The sequence below is a fragment of the Gymnoscopelus microlampas genome, assembly GCF_963454915.1.
Source record: "Gymnoscopelus microlampas genome assembly, chromosome: 8".
NCBI lineage: Eukaryota > Metazoa > Chordata > Actinopteri > Myctophiformes > Myctophidae > Gymnoscopelus > Gymnoscopelus microlampas.
This window is the reverse complement of record NC_139945.1, coordinates 3,594,278-3,618,479: the sequence shown is the minus strand read 5'-3', so window position 1 is coordinate 3,618,479 and position 24,202 is coordinate 3,594,278. Positions and strand designations below refer to the sequence as shown.

The following is a 24,202-nucleotide window of genomic DNA, read 5'->3' as shown; positions in this document are numbered from 1 at the left end:
ATGTGTTGCTTCATACATACTGTATCCCATTGGTTATCAAAGTGGGGTCCGGGGACCCCCAGGGGTACTTGAGGGAGTTCCAGGGGGTCCCCAGCTAAATGATGGATAGGAACCAAATGGACCCTTATGGGTCTGTAACTCTGAGAGTGTACAAAATATGGAACCAAATTTGGTTCCATATTTTGTACACTCTCAGAGTTAAATTAACATTAATTTTACAATATGAATTGGGGTCCCAGAGATAGAGCCATTAAATGGAGTCTGTACTCTGTAGCCCTAATGCATGTCAAACTGGGGGTCCTTGAAATTAAAATGGTTGAGAATCACTGCTAGAGCCGTAAAAATCTTCTCTTATGGGGGTCCCTGGCTTATCTTTTCAAATGGGGGTCCGCGGGCTAATAAGTGTCAATTTGGGGGTTGGTTGAGATGAAAAAGTTTGAGAACCACTGCTGTATCCTATGGTACATTTACTCAAGTACTGTACTTAAGTACAATTTTGAGTTTTTTTTTACTCTACTGGAGTATTTCCAATATCCAATACTTTTACTTCTACTCCACTACATCTCAGAGGCAAATATTGTACTTTTACTCCACTACAATTATTTGAAAACTTTAGTTACTAGCTACTTCGCAGATATAAATTATTATATTATAAAACATACATTAACCACTTTAGCCCTATTTTATACCTAGGCTATTTGAAAATAGCTGATCGCGACGCGTTGTGAGCTTGTAGATCTGCTATTTTCAAACATTTTAGTACTTTTAACTTTTGGTACTTGGTAAGTATATTTTGATGCCAATACTTTTGTGCTTTTACTCAAGTAACATTTTGAACACAGGCCCTTTACGTGTAACAGAGTATTTCTACATTGTGGTATTGCTAATTTTACTTAAGTAAAATATCTGAGTACTTCTTCCACCACTGACTGTACCCTGACTGACTGATACTACTGACCCCCCTGTGTGCCCCCAGTTAATGGTATAACCAGTCAAGCTGGCTCCTACCTGTGGCCCCCCACGCTGTAAAGTAAACACAGAGCTTAATTCATACCAGTCTAACTGGCCCCCCAAGTAAACCATGGAAAGTAATTAACAGTGGTGGAAAAAATACTAAAACAATTCAATACTGCAATGTAAAAATACTCTGTTTCAAATAAAAGTCCCAGAATGAAAAATGAGTAAAAGTACAAAAGTATCGGTATCAAAATGTACTTAAATTACCAAAAGTAGAAATTTCTCATTCCGCAGAATGTCCCACTTCAAGTTATCAAATATATAAAAAATCTTTTGAAAATAGCCGATCTACAAGCTCACAATGTGACGCATTGTGAGCTTGTAGATCGGCTATTTTCAAATGGCCGAAATGTATAGAGGGGCTTAAATTACCAAAAGTAGAAATTTCTCATTCCGCAGAATGTCCCACTTCAAGTTATCAAATATATAAAAAATCTTTTGAAAATAGCCGATCTACAAGCTCACAATGTGACGCATTGTGAGCTTGTAGATCGGCTATTTTCAAATGGCCGAAATGTATAGAGGGGCTGAAGTGGTTACTATATGTTTTGTAATAATCAAAATCTACAAAGTAACTAGTAACTAAAGTTTTCATATAATTGTAGTGGAGTAAAGTATTCGAAGGTTCTGCTAAAAGGACAACACAAAAAGCCCCAGGGGGCTTGTTTCCATCGTGGTCCATTGTACTCAATTCATGGGTAATCCATACATATGATATCAGTGGTGTGTTCTACCGTTATATACTGTACACGCCGTATACAGTCCAGGTTATTTTGGGGAAAAGCGTATACAGTCTAATAACCATGTTTCATCCATTGAAAACGCGAGAGCGTATACCCACGACCACACACCACTGTCACTGTATGATGATTATGATTACCGTACATACAATACATAACGGTAAAAAAAAGAAAAACAGTAGCATGGTTCTAGTATTAGTTATATTATAGTTCAGTGATTCTTTTTATTCTTTCATTTCAAGATCCCCCACTTTCATATGCATTAGTTCAGGGGTCTTCAACAGGGGGTCCAGGACCCCTAGGGGGTCCTCAGAGTTACTAAAGGGGGTCCGCCAAATCTTTGTGTGATATGATTATTTTTTTTTTTTACATTAACCACTTGAACCCTAGCATCACTTTTCTGAGGAGAACTTTAGCCAAAAATAGCCGATCTACAAGCTCACACTGCGAGGCGTTGTGAGCTTATAGATCGGCTATTTATTGTCACATGATATCACATTACAAGTGAAATTCTTAAAGGGATGTTTTTTTTCTATCAATTACACATTACACATTACACATTACTCCGCCGATCATCAAATAATATCATCAAATAATATTAGGAATACGACAAAAACTAAAACAATCTCCATGAATTCAAGGCTTCATGGCATGTGTAATTGATAGAAAATAAGTAATGTTTTGGGTGAACTATCCCTTTAATTGTGCAGGCCCATCAAGGCAGTTAAAAGATAGATAGAGAATTATTAGAGCATAGAAGAGATACAGGGCATAAAATGTAGCTATAATGTGCATAATAAATTAAGAATCATGAAATGTATGTAAAGGAGAGTCCATTTAAAACACAGTTCAGTCTTCAGTCTTTTGAAGCATTTTTAACTTTACTAGAGTATTTCCAATTTTCAGCACTTTTACTTCCACTATACATCTGAGAGGCAAATATTGTACTTTTACTCCACTACAATTATTTGAAAACTTTAGTTACTAGTAGATTTTGATTATTATTATTTTTTAAAAAGCATTCAGAGTCAGACCTATATATACTTTGGCTATTTGAAAATAGCCGATCTACAAGGTCACTACATCTGATAGATCCATTGTGAGCTTGTAGATCTGCTATTTTCAAAGGCTTTCATACATAATGATAACTTGTGAAATGGGACATTGTGCATAATGAGTACTTTTACTTTTAGTGCTACAGTATATTTTGATGCCAATACTTTCACTCCACTCAAGTACAAAATGTGAGTACTTCTTCCCAGTAAGTGTCTATTTGGACCCCCGGTGGGGTCCCCGGAACCCTACGTTGAGAAACAGTGGCATTTAAATAAATGAGGGGGAGCCAATAAGAAGCCAGAGTTGGGGATGTGAATGCATTCATGGTGACATCATCGTGAGAAGAAGGTAAAGTTGTTGATGAACCCGTCTTTCCTGCCCTGCACCTCGCCTCAGACTGCATGTTTCACACAGCATGTCATGCATGTGTAATGACACTTCAGCTCTGCTCCTGTTGTGTGTTGCATTGAATCTGGTCCCCTGGTTGGAACAACAGCTCTGGTGCCTTTAAAACAGTGTCTTGAGGAGTCTACTTGTGGGGTGGCCTGCAGTACGCCTCACGTTGTCGCCACAACTAGATCTCACCTCCAGAGAAAATACCTTCAAAGTGTAGTAAGTGATATTTTTTGTTGTTTTGTTGAAATAAGTGTTGTGACCTGGAACGAATCTGTCATTTTTTTATTTATGCTAAAAAGCATTATTTTTCACTTTGGGCTATTCAAAAATAGCAGATCTACAAGCTCGTAGCGCGGCACTCGGTGCCGCGCTATGAGCTTGTAGATCTGCTATTTTTTTTAAATAGTGAAAATGTGTGCAAATCTTTGAATATATATTGTTTCAAGCGAACAGTTTTAACTCAAATCTTTGCTTCTGGGGGGTCCCTGGAACAAAATATTTTGAGATGGGGGTCCGCGGCCAAATACATATCATTTTGGGGGTCCTTGACATGAAAAAGATTGAGCACCACTGATATAGAAACATACGTTTTTTCAGAATACTGTTAGGATTTAGAAGACATTTGTAGAATCGGCTTCAGGTCTTAATGGGTTAATTAAATAGTTCTATATTGTGATACTACACATTGCTATAGAGTGTTTGTTCAGTAACAGTGTTAAATAGCTCTATGTTGTGATTTCATTGGTGCTTGTTCAGTAACAGGAGTCTCTGTCTCTCCAGCTCTTTAGTAAACAGAAAATACATGTTCAGATTGAGATACCATTTGTATCCAATCAGGAGAGAGAACTCATGCAAGATAAACAAGTGACGTTTGTAAGTGATGACACAAAGAAATGCCCAGTCCAAAACTGGAACTGGAACACTATACAATTTAAGCTGATAAAAGGGTACTTTTATCCCGATTGGATGAAATTGGTGTCCCATCAGAAAATGTCTGAAAATGTCCTGTTTACTAAAGAGCTGGAGAGACAGGAAGACCCCCGTTACTGAACAAATTCAGCAATGCTTATACTATCAAATTTAAACAACAACTACAAAATCAAAACCTTTGTTTTAACCATAAAATATCACTTACACTGAGTTGTGTGAAGTAACTAAGTACATGTACCCAAGTACTGTACTTAAGTACAATTATGCTATATCTATTTTTTTTTACTTTTTCAGTATTTACAATTTTCAATACTTTTACTTCTACTCCACTGCAACTCAGAGGCAAACATTGTGCTTCTAATCCATTACAATTATGAAAACTTTAGTTGCTTACTAGTCAGTTTGTAGATTTTGATTATTAGTTCCAAACACACTAACCACTTCAAGCCGTATATATATTTGGGCCATTTTAAAATAGCAGATCTACAAGCTTGCAATGTGTCACAATGCGACGCATTGTGAGCTCCTAGATATGTTATTTTCAAAATACTTTTTATGTATTTTGAACTTGTGAATTGGGACATTCTTTACAATGAGTACTTTTACTTTTGGTACTTTTATTACATTTTGAATACGGGACTTCTACTTGTAACAGAGTAAATCTACATTGCAGTATTGGTACCTTTACTTTAATTAAACATGTGAGTACTTCTTCCATCACTACTTACTAGACTATACTTTTACATTGTGTGTGGTTCCTTCTAGGCGTGGTCATGGCCTCAGCCTGGTCATCAGAGGAGACGTTTGCGTGCTCCGTGTGTCTGGAGACCCTCAGGGACCCCGCCACCCTGCCCTGTGGTCACTCATACTGCCTGGCCTGTATCCACAACCACTGGGACCACGGACACCCCAGAGGACAATACAACTGTCCCCAGGTATGTACCGTATATACCTGTTAAAGTGGTGGAAAGTAACTAAGTAGATTTACTTAAGTACTGAACTTAAGTGCACTTTTGAGGATTTTTTTTACTTTACTGGAGTATTTCCAATTTTCAATACTTTTACTTCTACTCCATTACATCTCAGAGGCAAATCTTATACTTTGACTCCACTACAATTATTAGTTACTAGTTATTTTGCAGATTTTGATTATTATTACAAAACATATATCAACCACTTCAGTCCTATATGCATTTCGGCCATTTGAAAATAGCCGATCTACAAGCTCACGATGCGTCGCGATGCGACGCATCGTGAGCTTGTAGATCTGCTATTTTCAAAAGATTTTTATACATTTGAAAACGTGAAATGTGACATTCTGCATAATGAGTACTTTTACTTTTGATTGAATTCCGCACTTTTACACAATTTTTACTTGTAACAGAGTATTTCCATATTGCAGTATTGATACTTTTACTTATTATACACAAAACATTTGAGTACTTCTTCCACCACTGGTACCTACCAGTTACCCCCCAGGGGCCAATACAACTGTCCACAAATTTTGACCCGATGGTCAAGATTCAATTTATCCCCCGAAAAAGCAGGCAGGCTTTATTAGCTAGTAAAACATTTCAGCACTTGCGCAGGAAGCCGGGTTGAAATCCGGGGTAAAAGAGGAAAGTTACAGTGCAGCTTTAATCCTCTCTCTCAAACCTATGCCAGTGTGCCAGTGATTTACTCTCCCTCGTGCCAATGTCGGGCACCGCCCAAATGATGGAGCACGCACCAAGAGAGAAAAAAAGAGTTTCACCCACTTCTTTAACCCATTAAGACCTGAGGCGAGTCTTAAACCAAAAGAACAAAAGTATTGGTATCAAAATGTACTTAAAGTACCAAAAGTAAAAGTACTAAAATGTTTGAAAATAGCCGATCTGCAAGCTCACAACGCGTCGCGATGCGACGCGTTGTGAGCTTGTAGATCGGCTATTTTCAAAGAGCCTAGAGGTATAAAATAGGGCTAAAGTGGTTAATGTTTGTTTAATAATATAATAATTTATATCTGCAAAGTAACTAGTAACTAAAGTTTTCGAATAATTGTAGTGGATTAAAAGTAATTTACACTCATCTTTTATTTGCTTTAATTACAAGCTAAACTATAAACCTTGGTTGTAAAAAAAAAAAAACAGTTGTCCTTTAAAATGACACAGATGCGTTCTAGATTCTTCTGCAGGGTTGGTTTCAGGGTCCAGCATTCACTGCCATTATATAAGAATAGACTCTATACCAGTGTTTTTCAACAAGTGGTCCGGGGACCACCAGTGGTCCTTGAGGGGGTTCCAGGGGGTCCCCAGCTAAATGCCCCAGCTAAATGATGGATAGGAACTCGGAGAGTGTACAAATGGAACCAAATGGACCCGTTAGGGTCCATTTGGTTCCATTTGTACACTCTCAGAGTTAAATTAACATTGATTTTATAAAATAAATTTGGGTCCCAGAGATAGAAATGCCATTAAATGGGGGTCCGTAGCCTAATGCATGTTAAACTGGGGGTCCTTGAAATTAAAATGGTTGAGAATCACTGGTATAGAGCTGTAGAAATCGTCTCTTATGGCATATCTTTTTAAATGGGGGTCCCTGGGCTAATGTGTGTCAATTTGGGGGTCCTTGACGCAAAAAAATGTTGAAAACCACTGCTCTATACCTATCTAACTAGTGATTTACATGTGAATGGATGGTGTCAGTGCATATTCCAGTGAATGAGTATAAGCTGATAGTGATTCTCGTTGTGACTCCACAGTGTCGGCAGGTGTTCAACCCCCGGCCGTCTCTGTCCAGGAGCACGGTGCTGATGGAGGCCATGGAGAAACTGAAGACCTCCATCTCCTCTGCTCCGCCCTCCATGCCTCTCTACCTGGAGGTGACACCAGGGACAGGTAGGACCTGCTCACCATCACCAAACTACAGTGTTTTCATGGATTAACCCAAGGACAACTTTGTTTTTTTTCAACCAAGGTTTATGTTTTAGAGAGTAATTAAAGTAAATAAAAGATGAGTGTAATTTTGTTTTAATTGACTGCTTTCTATAGTTTTAGCAATTTTCGCGATCTTTTTTTTACAGTGGTCTGGGGCATTCTGTCCGGTGGCTAAATATGTATTTTTTTACACAATAACCCGGCGATTTCTTTATTATTATTTACAGTAGCTCTTCTAGCCCCCAATAACTCACATCTGGCCATCAAAGACCACAGGACCTTTTTTATTGTGTAAAAAAGGCATATTTAGCCACCAGACAGAATGCCCCCGCCCACTGTAAAAAATATTGCGAAAATTGCTAAAACTATAGAAAGCAGTAAATGAAAAAAAAATAACACTCATCTTTTATTTACTTTAATTACAAGCTAAAATATAAACCTTGGTTGTAAAAAAACAAAGTTGTCCTTTAAGACCGGGAACGCATCTGTGTGTCATTTTTAAATTTCTTTGGCTATTTTTAGAAAAATATTGAACATTTTTTGCAAATCTTTGAAGATATATTTTTAAAACGAACATTTGTAACTCATATGCTTTGCTTCTGGGGGATTCTACAAATGTCTTCAAAATCCTTAAGTTGCTATATACAGTATATCAGTGGTTCTCAAACCTTTTCATGTCAAGGACCCCCAAAATTATATGTATTTGGCCGTGGACCCCCATCTCAAAATATGTTGTTCCAGGGACTCCCATGAAGCAAAGATTTTAGTTACAAATGTTATATATATATTCAAATATTTGCACAAAAGGTCAAGATTGTTCAAAAATAACAGATCTACCAGCTCTGAGCTTGTAGATCTGCTATTTTTGAACAGCCAAAGTGTAAAATATGGATAGTTGTTACACAGATGCGTTCCGGGTCTGAATGGGTTAACTGTCATGCAAATAATTGGGATTAATGATTTGATTGTGTTTTTGGCATTGAACATTGGAACTTATAAATAAAAATGACTTTTCTGTTTGCCTTTTTAGGCTTTGTAATTACATATCTAAAGAAATGACTGATAATGACCAGTACCAACAATCAAAATGAATAATGTGTTATGGCCAAAACAGGCCATATTTAATAATGATATCTTTGAAAATAGTGGAAATAAACAAACTCTCCACATTGTGAGCTTTTAGATCAGCTATTTTTGCAAAAAAAAAGGATGAACAATGTTAAAAAATATGAATGGATTAACAAATTAAATAAATACAATATTCATACATCTGACTATTAAAAAATAGCAGATCTACAAGCTCCTAGTGCGTCACTTCGTGCAGCACTAGGAGCTTGTAGATCTGCTTTTTTGGAAGATTTTTGAAACATCTTGAAAGTGTGAGAACTACTGATTTAGAAGGCATTTACAGAGGTGTAAAGTAACTAAGTACATTTACTTAAGTACTGTACTTAAGTACAATTTTGAGGTATTTGTACTATACTTGAGTATTTCCAATTTCCAATACTTTTACTTCTACTCCACTACATCTCAGAGGCAAATATTGTACTTTTACTCCACTACAATTATTGGAAAACTTTAGTTACTAGTTACTTTTCAGATATAAATTATGATATAATAAAACATAGATTAGCCCCATTTTATACATAGGCTATTTGAAAATAGCAGATCTACAAGGTCACAACGCGTCGCATCGCGACGCGTTGTGAGCTTGTAGTTCGGCTATTTTCAAATATTTAGTACTTTTACTTTTGGTACTTTAAGTACATTTTGATGCCAATACTTTTGTACTTTTACTCAAGCACATTTTGAATTCTGGACTTTTTACTTGTAACCGAGTATTTTTATATTGCAGTATTGGTACTTTTACTTAAGTAAAGAATTTGAGTACTTTTTCCACCACAATTGCGATGATCTGAAATAACTGTGATTCTCTACTAACGGTGCCAGACTCCGGTGGGGCTGCGGGGGGGCCCAGTGGTGAGGAGGGGGCCCCGGTCCCGGTCCCGGTCCCGGGGCCTCGGCGGCAGGGCAGCATCTACCCCCAGCTGCCCACCGTGGTGGCCACTAGAGGGAGCTGTCCTCTGCACCACAGGCCCCTGGACCTCTACTGTCATGACGACCAGGAGAGTGTGTGTGCAGAGTGCTGTAACCATGGACACCATGGACACCATGTACTGAGGCCTGAGGACGAGAGGACACACAGACAGGTATTATATGAGAGAGAGACAGGTATTATATGAGAGAGAGACGGGTATTATGACAGAGAGACAGGTACATATACTATAGTCAAACCTGAGGACAGAGAGACAGTTATATAAATTATACTGTATTATAGTCAAACTTGAGGAAGAGAGGAGAGATTTGTGTCAAAGGTTAAATCAGTATTTGACAGTTGAAACACTTTAATTAAAGCCTTTTAGTTGATCAGTTTGATTCTTTGCGTAGTTTACTGCATTTGACTTTGTAGGACAGCACAGACCTGCAGGTTTCTGGGAGTTTTACCCAGAAATGTAAAAAAAAAAAAACTGTACACAGCTTCTCCATGTTTAGTTCTGATTCTAGGGACTGTGATTTTGGCCCCTAAACCATTTGATGCTTTATAGACCCAACGTACAGCAGTCATTTTGAAGTTGATTATTAGTGTGGTTGCCCTAACAGGGCAACCAGACTATAGTACACTTCCTACTTCATTCTTCTTTCTAGACAAACTTTATTTTGCCGCGTTACTCCTCCCACAGTTTTCTTCCCCCAATTTGGTGCCATATGTCAAAATGACCGGCTTCACCGGGAATCGTGCACTTGTATTTTGCTAAGAGATTGGTTACATCGTTTAATTGATATGTGTTAGTGCATTACATTTCCCCATCCACTTTAATGGGAAAATTAAAAAAAATGCATTGAGTATTTTGCAGTGGAACCCGAAGTGGCCGCAACTGCGATGCCCTATAACTCTTGAACCGTAGGTCGTAGAATAAAAATATTTTTTTCCCCAGGGGAACATTTGCCAAAAATAGCTGATCTACAAGCTCACAGCACGTTGCGTTGACACGCGTTGTGAGCTTGTAGATCTTCTATTTTTTGGCGAATCGATTTGTGTGTAGAGTGAAATAAGAGCGTACCAAATGCGCTCTTTACAGGTCTGTATAGAAGTATAGAGGTTTACAGGTCTGTTTTATCAAGTATAGAGGGTTTACAGGTCTGTTTTTATCAAGTATAGAGGGTTTAAGTGGTGCTGAACTTGCAGCTCAACAAAAGCTAATTCCTAGTGAAAATCTCTGCGATACGATTATTGTGAATTTGTGAGTGTTTCTTTTTTTATCACGATAAACGATAATAGCGATTATTGTCCCATCCCCCGTAGGGAGCCAGAGTAAACTAATATTTAAAGGAGTAGCTCACCAAAAAAATAGACTATATTGACTTTGAATTACTTATTTTCTATCAATTACACACCCCATGAAGAATTGAACAGAGATGTTTTAGTTTTTGTCGCATTCCTGAGGCAATAATTTGATGACCATTTGAGACTCAAATGCAGGTCAATTGAGTCTCCTACTGTGCAGCCACCCGGTCATCGAATTATTGGCTTATAGCAGGGGTCTTCAACAGGGGGTCCGGGACCCCTAGGGGGTCCTCAGAGTTACTACAGGGGGTCCGCCAAATCTTTGTGTGATATGATGTTTTCTTTTTACATTAACCACTTGAACCCTAGCATCCCTTTTCTGAGGAGAACTTTAGCCAAAAATAGCAGATCTACAAGCTCACAACGCCTCGCGCTGCGAGGCGTTGTGAGCTTGTAGATCTGCTATTTTTGGCAAAGAGGTGTTTGGTGTAGAGGGAAAAAAAGAGCAGACCAAGTAAACAAAAAAAGTTGAATCTGAAACACAATTGTATACAATATAGAGGGGGTCCCTGCTTCATCTCTCTCTCAGCTAGGGGGTCCTTGGCCTGAAAAGGTTGAAGACCCCTGGCTTATAGGAATGCGACAAAAATGATGGTAAAATGGCTCAGGCCAAGTCCTGTTTCATTTTATTGTGTTAACAGTATTTTTGTGTTTTTGTTGGTCTTCTGCAGAAGGAGCTAGGTCAGATTCAGCTTGACCTCCAGAAGAGAATCCAGGACACAGAGAAACAGCTCAGAGAGCTGCCACAAACCGCCCGGCAACACAAGGTAAAAGGATGTCACAAAATCCCAGGGCTTCTTTCTCTTTTCTTATGTATTATCACAACATCATCCCTATCAGAGAATACCATATACAGTTTGTATCTGACTCAATTTCCCATCATCCTCTCTGTCTCCTCCTGCATTTCCCAGGCCTCTGTCCAGGCTCTGCAGACAGAGAGCACAGACGTGTTCTCTGAGATGACCAAGAGCCTAGAGGAGATGGGCTCCCAGGTACTGTGAAGTAACTAAGTACATGTACTCAAGTTTGGTTCGATGGAATTGTGTTTTTCTGTGGACCTTGAGTCTGCAACAAAGACATTCATTCATCCATTCAAATACTGCACTTAACACATCGGGTGCCGATCACGGTCTGGACCGTGTTTTCACATAGTAGCGCTCTGGTGCCGAACACGGTCCGAACCGTGTTTGGTGTCTTTTTGTTTTTTTAGTTTTTTCCAATACGGGAGGGGCTGGAGCAGCTTTGGGATCACCCACGGTGAATTTGACAAGGATGGGCCAGATGCATCATCGTGTCGAAAAACATGGCGCACATCGGCTTCCGCTCTATTTCCTTCTCTAAAACCCCTATAACTCTGAAACTTTTTACGCTGGGGAAAACGACTCATTTTGTGTCCACGATCGCCATTGTTACTCGCGTGCGCGATGTTATCGTTCCAGGCGTTAGCCAGCACCATTGGCTAAAATGGAGACGTGCTTTTTTTTCTCATGGAATGCACGTCGTGGAGTCTACAGTTTAAACAGCGCTGTGCAGCTCAACGGTGAGATTTCGGCACCGAACGTAATCAGTTATTATAAAATGCTGGCACCCGATGTGTTAAGTACAATTTTGAGGTATTTTGTTTTGCTTCACTGGAGTATTTCCATTTTTCAATACTTTTACATCTCTTCCACTACACCTCATGAGACAAACATTGTACTTTTACTCCACTACGATAATTTGAAATACTTTATAGATTTTGATTATTATTATTACAAAACACACATTAACCACTTCAGCCCTATATACATTTCGTCCATCTGAAAATAGCAGATCTACAAGCTCACAATGCGTCGCGATGCGACACATTGTGAGCTTGTAGATCTGCTATTAGGGTTTTGGAATTCCAGACTTTTACTTGTAACAGAGTAGTTCTACATTGCGTTATTGATACTTTTACTTAAGTAAAAACATGTGAGTACTTCTTCCATGCAGGTGTGTGAGCTCCTCAGTGCTCATGAGGCCTCTCTGCTCAGCAGAGCAGAGGTGCACATACAGGGTCTCTACCAGGAGGTGGCGCAGCTGCGCTGGAGGTGGCGCAACTGTGAGGAGATGGCACGGCTGGCAGAGATGGATGATCCACTCTGCTTCTTAAAGGTACAGTACACTAATGTTGCGTTCATGCTTTTTTTGCAGTGGTGTGTAAAGTAACATTTACTCAGTCAAGTACTGTACTTAAGCACAATTTTGAGGTATTGTTTTACTTTACTGGAGTATTTCCAATTTTCAGTACTTTTACTTCTACTACACTACATCTCAGAGGCAAATATTATACTTTTACTCCACTACAATTATTTGAAAACTTACTAGTTACTTTGCAGATTTTGATTATTATTACAAAACAAATTACGAATTACATTAACCACTTCAGCCCTACATATATATTTTGACCATTTGAAAATAGCCGATCTACAAGCTCACGATGCGTCGCGATGCGACGCATCGTGAGCTTGTAGATGGGCTATTTTCAAATGAATTTTGAACTTTTTGGTAAACTTGTGAAATGGGACATTCTGCATAATGACTACTTTTTTTGCCAATACTTTTGAACTTTTACTCAAGCAAATTTTGAATTCCGGACTTTTGATTGTAACGGAGTATTTCTACATTGCAGTATTGATACTTTTACTTAAGTAAGAAACGTGAGTACTCTTTCCACCTCCCTTTGAGTTGAATAGAGTATTGGTTAACATTCAGTGGTTCATCTCTCTGGTCTGTTGTCTTGCGGTTCTTCCTCAGAACTTCCGTACCCTGGAGCCCCTGGTGGTCCCCACGGGGCAGGGCGGGGGTCCGTGGGGTCTGATGGGGCATGAGCAGAGGGTCATAGCGGGGGTCCGCTCAGCCATGACACAACTAAGAGAGCAGCTCCACGACCTCTGCAAGACCAGCCTCACCAACATGTTCAGCCTAGGTCAGTCCTCCTGGTTCATGGCAAGAAGGAACCCCACATTTACATGTGTTCTGGCCGCGCCTGCTATTTTGGAAAAGCCAACATATAAATAGATAAGGTGCTTTTGCTGGGGACCCCCTGGAACCCCCTCATGAACCCCAGGGGGTCCCCGGACCACACTTTGAGAACCAATGCCCTAGGGATCATGACATTTTAGCTAACGATTGATATCGTAAATATAATTGCGATTAAAAAATTTGTTTTATAACATATATTCTAAATATATATTTTACCCATGTGTGTGTGTGTGTGTGTGTGTGTGTGTGTGTGTGTGTGTGTGTGTGTGTGTGTGTGTGTGTGTGTGTGTGGTTATTGTACTGTGCAGTGAATGACAGCAGCATGGCAGCAGAAGACGGTACTGCGCTGCCATTAGCCGGTGATGTGGCAGACGGCGGTACTGCGCCGCCAGAACATACTGCAACAAACACAGGTAAAACACTTCATCAAAACATATACACATTTTTACAGCTTGGCAAAGCTGTCAATAAACAGCTGCTGCAACTAGTCGGCACTTTCTCGTTACTTTCTCACTTTCTCCCTATTGGCTAAAGGCCAGCCAATGGCTTCCCATACTCTGAACCACTCTTAAACCCTTTAAGACCTTAATTATTAAAAATGTTTTCTAAATCCTAACAGTTTTTTGAAAAGAAATCTTGAAAAAAAAAATCACAGAGTGCCGCTCATAGTGCGGCACTCTGTGCCGCACTATGAGCTTGTATATCTGCTATTTTTTAATAGCCAAAGAAATCCAAAGTGACACAGATACGTTCCAGGTCTTAATGGGTTAAAAAAAATAAACTCAAGCTTGTAGATCGGCTGTTTTTGAAAATGTCTGAAGACTAATCTTCGCCTACGATGGCCCCAAATATTTATTTTTAGGAATCACCTCAGTGGATGAAACGCAAACAAGTCCCAGTCAAGATACAGGTAACTGTTACAACCTTCTCTAGTCATAAAGCATGAATCACATGTAAAATATTACATATTTACAATAAAGCATGAATCACATATAAAATATGAATATCTCATTCTCTTTAGTTTATGACATGACGACCAATCCTCCACCATTACCTCCTCTTCGACCTCAAGGTAAGTTAACACATATCAGGGGTGTGCATCTTCATGGGCATCTTCGTGGGCACACGGTCAATTCCTTTATTAATGTGTGCTCCCCTGAGGTGATGTGTTGGGGTTCACATTGGACAGCAGATGGTCTGAATTGGTTGTTGTTCGTCCGGCCTTTTCAAATCATTGATAGATGATTTATTTCTGCTCTCGTGCAGTCTGTCCCGGCTGACTTTAGTGGTATAAAGTTAACCATTGATTCAGGACGCGCACCAGCTTTTGCCACCGGGTCGTAGTAGTAGTAACTTGTCGATGACGCCCCCTTCTGTGACGCACGCCGAACTGCCTCTCACATGGGCGGACCGCTTTAAATGACTCCCAAAACCCCTGAAATACTATTTGGCGTCGTGGCATCGACGATAAGCGTTATAGCCTATCAGTCCATGTGCCTCGAAAACAAATCCTTCTCATCACACCGTTTATTTTTCATACAATAATTATTTTTTGGGCACGGTAGCGCAGCCTGTCGCCTCACAGCTAGAAGGTCCTGGGTTCGATTCCCGCCGGGGATGCTGGGGGCGTGTCTTCTCCTCCGCGTCATCAGCGCCCATACCCTAGGTGGGTTCTGGCGAAAGGGCCTTTCTGTGTGGAGTTTGCATGTTCTATCAACCCTCACAAAAACATTTAGTAGTCCTGGTCTCTATACCGCCTCCCCCATGACAGCCGGGGCGCCTGATGGAGGGGAAGGGAACTGGTTGGAATAACGTGTTCCTTCCACGCGCTACGTCCAACCAGGGACACTCTCCCCTGTCAGGTGACAAGAAGGTCAGTTGGCTCTCATGCATTGAAGGAGGCATGAGTTCGGCCCTATGGGCTACCTAGGCTGGTGAGGGGAGTGTAGCGCCCAGGATCACTTAGAAAATTGGTACCAGGTGAAAAATAAGGGTTACAAAATCGCGGGATAAAAAATATTTTAAAAAAAAATATTATTTTGTTAGGATTAAGGTTGGGTTTAGGCAACGTTTTTGTCGTCCCCAGAAAGGCCGACCACTCAGCCCGTTTGGTGAAAACAGACTAACAGCCCCTAATATTAAGTTAGGAAGCCGTTCGAGTTATGTCATATATATATTATCATTATCATTATCATATCATTATATAGGGACAGAATCGTGAATTATATTATCGTAAATATTGGGAATACTCCAGGAAAGTTGAAATACCTCAAAATTGTACTCAAGTACAGTACTTGAGTAAATGTACTTAGTTACTTTACACCATTGCTTGTTTCCCCAGACACTCGTTGATCATCAGTGAGTGAATGATAATTGTTTTGCCTTTTGTTTTCTTGTGACTCCTCCTCCTGTAATGAAGCCTCGTGTCCCCTCCCATCTCGAGCTAGAGGCGGGGCCACGTCATCTAAGTGGCCAGCTGCCACCACCCGCCCCCAAAGAGGCGGAGCCTTATCGTGTACCCTCCCACCCTCCCACCCTAGAGGTAAGACCATTTAAACACCCGCTACAGTATATGCCACCAATATCGATACCGCATTTTTAAGGTCAATATTTTTAATCATGCATCCTGTAATAGTGGTAAACTCATATCTCCTCCTTTCTCTCTCTCTCTCTCTCTCTCTCTCTCTCTCTCTCTCTCTCTCTCTCTCTCTCTCTCTCTCTCTCTCTCTCTCTCTCTCTCTCTCTCTCTCTCTCTCTCTCTCTCTCTCTCTCTCTCTCTCTCTCTCTCTCTCTCTCTCTCTCTCTCTCTCTCTCTCTCTCTCCAGCCTCAGCCACACCTCCACCTCTCCCTCCACCTCGTGTTGAAGGTAATCGTTCATGTTCGTAAAAACATGTTTCAAACACCATCAGATACTTCTTAAGCAAAAGTCTGGAAGGAGAAGGACGGTAAAGTTCATGAGGTTATAGCTTCAGCCTTCCTTTACAGTACCTTGAAAAGCTATACATATACCACACGTTTCCCAAGGAGCTTACAGGGGAAGAGGGGGCGTGTCAATTATGGGCACCACTTCCTGGTGTTGTCAGTCATTCAATTCTTTTAAGGGATCAAATCAGTCGTCAATCATTTGGGAACACAACCTGACATAACTCAAAAAGGGTGATATTAGTCTGCCTACTTACTTACCCTAGAAGATATCCCTCCACTTAGCTCATACTGTACATGGGCAACTGGCGGCCTGGGGGCCACATGCGGCCCCCACCTTCACTTAATGCGGCCCACAGGTTAATATCAGAATACTGATATATTATTGATATCGGCTGTTTACAATTCCAAACATGCACACATGACCCGCTTTAATTACTTCAGTCTATATTAATAGCTTAATGACTTCAAATTCTATTGTCTTTTTCACGTCCAATGTATTTGTTTTTAAGCAACTGGCCAATGTATTTGTTTTTAAGTTCATAAAGTTAACATAAGTATAACTAAATGCATTTGAAATTAAATAAAAATGTTACTTTTCAGGATTAAAAAAAAAACAAATTGCAAAAACTATACAGAATTCCAATTCAAAAATAGCAAAAATAGCAGATCTACAAGCTCAAAACACGTCTTTTTGAGCTTGTAGATCGGCTATTTTTGCTACTTTTGTTTGACATAGAGGTGAAGTACGGCATTAATTAAAGAAAAAAGTTAAAATACAGAGATAAGAGATGTCTGCCCGACAGTGTAATGTAATGTGTTCCTCTGGAGTGAGTGTGGAAATATAGTGGCTCTCTACATCATCAGAGTTGCATCAGCCCTGACTTAGCTGATTCAAATGAATGATATTGCATTTTTATGAATTGCATTTTTATAGCGCTTTTCTAAGTATTCAAAGCGCGTTACAATGGTTCATTCATTCATACATTGGGAGGTGACGCGGCGAACAGTCGATGCCAGCGTCCTCACTTTTCCCACATTCACACACCAACGGTGGCTAGCACCAACCGACTCAATGGAGTCAATAGGGTTCAGTGTCTTGCCCAAGGACACTTCTACATGTGGACAGGAGTCCATACGGTTAAATGAAGAACCATCAACTAAATGGACATTTACCCTGACTGACTCACTGAGGTTTTCTCTCTTCATTCTTTAGCATCTCCTGTGACAACAGACCAGACAACAGCAGTCAACCCAGAGCCCAAAACCAGAGAGGACATGTTGAAATGTAAGCGTGTTTAATTCAAAACCAGAGAAGACATCCAACCGAGATTTGTCTCAAACAAGGGGTTAAATTTGATCTCCTGCTATGCTACAAAAAATGTGCCATACCATACTCTCCTTCAAAACCGCCCTAAAAGAGCACTTACAAGTGGCTGCAATTCGAAACTGGACACAGTAAAAGTCAAAGCCTAGAGATTGTTTTGTTTTTGTCGCATTCCTAAGCCAATCATTTGATGGTCAGTAGGAGACCCGGTCATCAAATTATTGGCTCAGGAATGAGACAAAAACAAAAACATCGCCATGAATTCAATGCTTCATGGGGTGTGTAATTGATAGAAATTAAGTAATTTCTTTGTTTTATACGTTCAGCAGATCTACAATCTCACAATCGTGACGCTCTGTGAGCTTTTATTTTGCGTCTTTTGCCATGCAATCTGGGAACGCATCTGTGTCATTTTAGATTAGTTTAGCTATTCAAAAATAGCAGATCTACAAGCTCATAGCGTGGCACAGAGTGCCTATGAGCTTGTAGATCTGCTATTTTGGAATAATCTTGAAAATAATATGTGCAAATCTTTGAATATATATTTTTAAAGCAAACATTTGTAACTCAAATCTTTGCTTCTGGGGGGTCCCTGGAACAAAGTAGTTTGAGATGGGGGTCCGCGGCCAATTACGTATCAATTTTGTTTGTAAATCCTAACAGTATATATTGCTATATCAGTGGTGCTCCAAATTTTCCATATCAAGGACCCCCAAAATGACATGTATTTGGCCACGGACCCCCATCTCAAAATATGTTGTTCCAGGGACCCCCCCAGAAGCACAGATCGGAGTTAAAAATGTTCGCTTTAAACATATCTCTATATTCAAAGATTTGCACAAATTTCCCACGATTAAAACAAAAATAGCAGATCTACAGGCTCATAGCGTGGCGCACTATGAGCTTGTAGATCTGCTATTTTTGAATAGCCCAAGAAATCTAAAGATGACACACAGTCTTAATGGGTTAAAACAATTAAAGTTGAACAAATCAATGGATTAAGTTGTATTAACTGCTTCTCTCCTCCATGCAGATCACTTTGAGCCCACCATGGACCCCCACACAGCCTACCGTAACGTGTTGGTGTCAGACGGGGGTCGTAAGGCCACGCTGCGGGCAGAGAACCAGAACCCAGCGGAGCACCCAGAGCGTTTCACCTACTGGAGGCAGATCCTCTGCAGCCAGGGCCTGGCCGGAAGCCCTTACTACTGGGAGACGGACTGGACCGGACAGAAGGTATACTAGACCCCCTTATCTCCATAATTAACCCATTCTATCCAGGAAGACCAGTGTTGATTTCTGTCGACTAAAACTATGACGAAAAATGTTCGTCGACTGCCTTTTTTCCACTGATGAATACGAAATAAAAAATGATCTATGATGACTAAAACTAAGACTAAATATATTGACAATTTGATCAACAAATAAAAACTAGACTAAAATGTTAGTGAGGGATCTAGTGGAGAAGAGATCCAGTAGATCTAAAAGACAAGTCATTTTATGTTTGGTTGCGCTCGGGTGTTGCGCTCTGAAAATAACAGATCTAGACGTGGTTTTGATGAGCTGACTTGTCGCAGGGGAGAAGGGTGAAGCCATGAAGCCATGAAGCCATGCGACAAGTCAGCGCATCAAAACCACGTGGCTTCCATAGGGGATGAATTGAAACGGCTTCACCCCCCCCCCCATGAAGCATGCGTAAAGCTTCATGGGGGGGATGTTTTAACTGTGTGTACGAGGCCTTAAACTTTGGATGTTTTTTTGTTTCGTATGAATGATCTACTTGGCAGTGGTGTAACGTAACTAAGTACATTTACTCAAGTACCGTACTTAAGTACAATTTTGAGGTTTTTTTTTTTACTTTACTGGAGTATGTTTCAGTTCAACAGTCATTTTCAGTACTTTTACCTCTACTCCACTACATCTCAGAGGCAATTATTACTTCAATGATTTGAAAACTTTAGTTACTAGTTACTTTGCAGATATAAATTATTACATAGTAAAACATACACTAACCACTTTAGCCCTATTTCATACCTCGGCTATTTTTCAAACATTTGAGTACTTATACTTTTGGTACTTTTAAGTACATTTTGATACCAATACTTTTGTACTTTGACTCAAGTACATTTTTAATTCCGGACTTTTACTTGTAACGGAGGACTTCTACATTGCAGTATTGATACTTTTACTTAAAGTAATGCTAGGTAACTTTTTCAATAAAACTAAAGTTAAATTGTATATCTTTTGTGAGTGGCAAATGTTTCACAACACCCACTCCATGAATTTCACCCCCGAAAGCCTTTTATTTATATATTTTCTATTGAACGTTGTCGGGGTTGACTGTCCCGCGAAAATGACGTCATCTGGCCGGAAAATGGAAGCGGAAATGCACCGGTTTCCTGTTTGGCCAGGAACTACTGCACCGGTTTCCTGTTTGGCCAGGAACTACCGCGCTAATAACAAAAAGGAAACTCACGCTGATTTTAAGAGATTGTATTATTTGAAGAACGAAAAAAAACAGAAAAAGAAAACACAGCTCACGGTAACTAAAGCTCCACTGGCTAAGAGAAACGATCCACAGATCGTATAAAACAATTAAAAGAACGCTTTTTGAAACGCTTGCGTCTTCCGGTGAAAACGAATGGAATTCTGGGTAACGCAGTAATAAACAAACGGCCTGCAGTGACGGTAATGACCAGCAGAGGCTGCTAAAAATTGTTTTTTTGAAATTTGCACTGTACAACTTTGAGTAAAACATCTGAGTACTTTTTCCACCACTGACTACTTCTCAATGGATGTCCTCCTCTCCCTCCCACACAGATAACCATGGGCGTGGCCTACAAGGAGCTGGACCGCAAGAGCTCGGACGACCAGAGCCGCCTGGGACGCAACGCTCAGTCCTGGAGCCTGTACTGGTCCGGGTCCGGGTTCTCCTTCTGGCACCGGGGCCAGGAGACCCTGCTGGGCTCCCCCAAGGCCCGGCGGGTCGGGGTCTACCTGGACCAGCACGCCGGTGTCCTGGCCTTCTACCGCATACACAACGGCCAGGCCCAGCTCATACACCGCCACCAGGAGGAGGCCCAGTTCAACGGAGCCCTGTACCCCGGGTTCAGGTTCTGGACCGGAGCCGGGTCCACCGTGACCATCTGCAAACTGGACTGAGCTTTATTCACCTTTATTCCCGGCCACGCCCACTGTGGGCGTGTCCGTGCCCACTATGGGTGTGTCCGTGCCCACTGTGGGCGTGTCCGTGCCCACTGTGGGCGTGTCCGTGCCCACTGTGGGCGTGTCCGTGCCCTCTGTGGGCGTGTCCGTGCCCACTGTGAGCGTGTCCGTGCCCACTGTGGGCGTGTCCGTGCCCTCTGTGGGCGTGTCCGTGCCCACTGTGAGCGTGTCCGTGCCCACTGTGGGTGTGTCCGTGCCCACTGTAAGCGTGTCCGTGCCCACTGTGGGCGTGTCCGTGCCCACTGTGGGCGTGGCCAGGCAGGGGAGTAGGGGAGGTGGGGAGCCCCATATCAATGAGTTTCCTGTTTACCCAGCGTTGCCATGTCTGCTTATAATAAGCAATTTGATGCTTTTTTTTTAAGTGTATACTTTATAGGGTGGAAAGAAAAAAAAAACCTGGCTGGTGTTGTAAACAAGCAGTGGTGGAAGAAGTACTCAGATGTTTTACTTAAGTAAAAGTATCAATACTGCAGTGTAGAAATAATAAGTTACAAGTAAAAGTCTGGTAATCCAAATGTACGTATTGGCACCAAAATAAACGTAAAGTACCAAAAGTAAAATAAATAGCAGATCTTTTGAAAATAGCAAGCTCACAACGCGTCGCATAGTGACACCAAAGATGTAGTTATGATACTGCATACTTAATGTTATATTCATATACAAATCCATGATTATAATTATGAGTATGCAGTATCATAACTACATCTTTGGTGTTTACAACACACCAAACCGTTTGAAAATCGGATGAGAATGTAGCACGCTATGGTTATTTCAATAGTACATGCACCATACACTTAATGTTAGGAATGACTTTCGCAAGATGGCCGCGGTTGAGCCATCTAGCCTTTCTTATATATATATCTATGCGAATAGGCTACCCCTTATCTCCATATGTAACCCATTCAATCTGTGTCAATACTCCTCAAGTATACTTAACCGAACTGTGTCATTTTTAGATTTGAGCTAAAAAGCATTATTTTACACTTTGGGCTATTCAAAAATAGCAGATCTACAAGCTCATATGAGCTACGAGCTTGTAGATCTGCTATTTTTGAAAAATCGTGAAAATGTGTGCAAATCTTTGAATATATATATTTTTAAAGTGAACATTTTTAACTAAAATCTTTGCTTCTGGGGGGTCCCTGGAACAACATATTTTGATGGGGGTCCACGGTCAAATACATATAATTTTGGGGGTCCTTGACATGAAAAAGATTGAGCACCACTGATATAGAAACATAGGTTTTTCAGAATACTGTTGAGATTTAGGAGACATGAAAAATTACTTCAGTACTGTAATTGAGTACATGTACTTAGTTACTTTACACCACTGCTGAATAACAAAACGCGAGACAGATTATGTAACTTTTCGATACAAATCAGCTTGAGATAAAAAGCTGTTGAAAGGAGGAGTAACACGAGCGTTTTGATTGTTGTTATTGTTGTTATGAATGGACCTCTTTCTGGATATTATGCAACTCAAAACCTGCCTAACTGTCATAACAACTTGTATAACAACCAGAAACAACAAATACCAGTAGGCTACTGCAGTATTTAAATGTGATTGAATTAAATAGGATTTATTTAATTATTTGGGCCTTATCTTGGGCCTAAACCCCCTTATGCCTAAACGTTTTAGGCATGTTTCACTGTTTTGAAAAAAAAAGAGAAAAAAAAGCCGATTTTCAAATAGCCGATCTACAATAGCCAATCTACAAGCTCACAACGTGTCCATGTAGATCGGGTATTTTCCAATATTTCAAAAAGTTTTTCTAAATGGTAAAACATGCCTAAAAAGCACACAGACAGCTTTATTGTCACATCACAGTTTTAAGTAAAAAAGTGGGTGAAATTTGTCTTTTTAATGTTTTTCTTTTTTCTAGCACCTTAACTAACGTCCATAGGTATATCATACACAGTATACATCTGCTGCTATGCACATGCACCTTTGATAGTATTTTATAATATTTCCAAGTTTGAGTCCGCTGTGTGATAGCTAGGTCAAAGCAGACCCCAGCGACCATCTTCCACATGTTTCGGTCACTTGTTCCTTTCTGGTCATGTCTCTTTGACACTGTTTCTAGGGCCTGTATAATGTATGGTTGTAATGTTGTGGCCCTCGCCTGTGATTGCTGTGTTTGGTGTATTCTCTGGTGAGGCAGTTTATCGCTTTGTCATCATTGTTGGCTCGGTGCCTAATCCTATTTAACCCATTAAAACCGGGAACGCATCTGTGTAACCACTTTAAGCATTATTTTATACTTTGGGCTATTCAAAAATAGCAGATCTACAAGCTCATAGCGCGGCACCGACTGCCGCGCAATGAGCTTGTAGATCTGCTATTTGCTACTATCTGCTATTTGCTACAAAAAACTGTGAAAATGTGTGCAAATCTTTGAAATGATGAATTACATTTTTTAACTCAAGTCTTTGCTTCTGTTAGATTTGCTGCATATTTTGAGATGGGGTCCGCAGGCAAATACATGGATAATTTTGGGGGTCCTTGACAGTTAGAGAACCACTGATTATAGAAACATAAGTTTGGAAAAAAAAACTGTTTTAAAAACTGATTTAGAAGACATTTGTAGAATCCCCCAGAAGCAAAGATTTCAGTACAAATGTTCGCTTTAAAAATATATATATATTCAAAGATTTGCACACATGTTCATGATTTTTCAAAAAAATAGTAGATCTACAACCTCATAGTGCAGCACTGCCACACTATGAGCTTGTAGATCTGCTATTTTTGAATAGCCAAAGTATAAGATAATGGTTGAAGTGGTTAAAATCTAAAATGACCGATGCGGCAAATATTGTACTTTTACTCCACTGCAATTATGTGAAAACTTTAGTTACTAGTTAGTTTGCAGAAAAGTCATATTATAAAACATACATTAACAACTTTAGTCCTATTTTATACACAGGCTATTTGAAAATAGCTGAGCTACAAGCTCACAACAAGCTTGTAGATCTGCCTTTCTTTTTCTTTTTTTTGGACAAATGTTATTGTCCCATAACAGGGACACGCCATGTGGTTAGACTCTGCATGTCAACTGACCCAGAGGACCTAAATGTCTCTCATGGGAACAATAAAAGATCTATCTATCCATCTATGCTTCCCTCTCCACCTTCATCCATTCATTCTGATATAATCCTTCACATCCTAAACAAGCTCCCTGTGGAATTCCACCTAGGTATAGATGAACTGACCTCCACTGGTCAGCTGTTGTCTCTTGTCGTCTTTCTGGGACACTGATTACA

At 40.2% G+C, this 24,202-nt stretch overlaps 1 protein-coding gene across 3 annotated transcripts; it reads left to right on the top strand.

Moving 5' to 3' along the window:
* Positions 1 to 3,304: 3,304 nt before the first annotated feature.
* On the top strand, positions 3,305 to 20,886 carry ftr86 (finTRIM family, member 86). 3 transcript variants are annotated; one of them, XM_084064936.1, is made up of 16 exons: positions 3,305 to 3,425; positions 4,905 to 5,074; positions 6,880 to 7,015; positions 9,005 to 9,264; positions 11,135 to 11,227; positions 11,372 to 11,452; positions 12,435 to 12,596; positions 13,239 to 13,410; positions 13,775 to 13,879; positions 14,329 to 14,376; positions 14,488 to 14,538; positions 15,886 to 16,008; positions 16,292 to 16,333; positions 17,606 to 17,677; positions 18,750 to 18,952; positions 20,537 to 20,886. In XM_084064936.1, exons 2-16 carry the CDS (start codon positions 4,913 to 4,915, stop codon positions 20,876 to 20,878), a joined length of 2,052 nt encoding a protein of 683 aa, XP_083921062.1. In that variant the 5' UTR covers positions 3,305 to 3,425; positions 4,905 to 4,912; the 3' UTR covers positions 20,879 to 20,886. The 3 variants fall into 3 exon arrangements, with proteins under 3 accessions (XP_083921062.1, XP_083921063.1, XP_083921061.1); XM_084064937.1 differs by having other exon boundaries at positions 11,132 to 11,227; positions 16,298 to 16,333; XM_084064935.1 differs by having other exon boundaries at positions 11,132 to 11,227.
* The last annotated feature ends 3,316 nt before the right edge of the window (positions 20,887 to 24,202 follow it).

Coding starts and splice junctions, on each gene's coding strand:
- ftr86 (XM_084064935.1), top strand. CDS start 4,913: ATGGCCTCAGCCTGGTCATCAGAGGAGACGTTTGCGTGCTCCGTGTGT. Junction 11,228..11,371: donor AAACCGCCCGGCAACACAAG/GTAAAAGGATGT, acceptor TGCATTTCCCAG/GCCTCTGTCCAGGCTCTGCA. Junction 11,453..12,434: donor TAGAGGAGATGGGCTCCCAG/GTACTGTGAAGT, acceptor TCTTCCATGCAG/GTGTGTGAGCTCCTCAGTGC.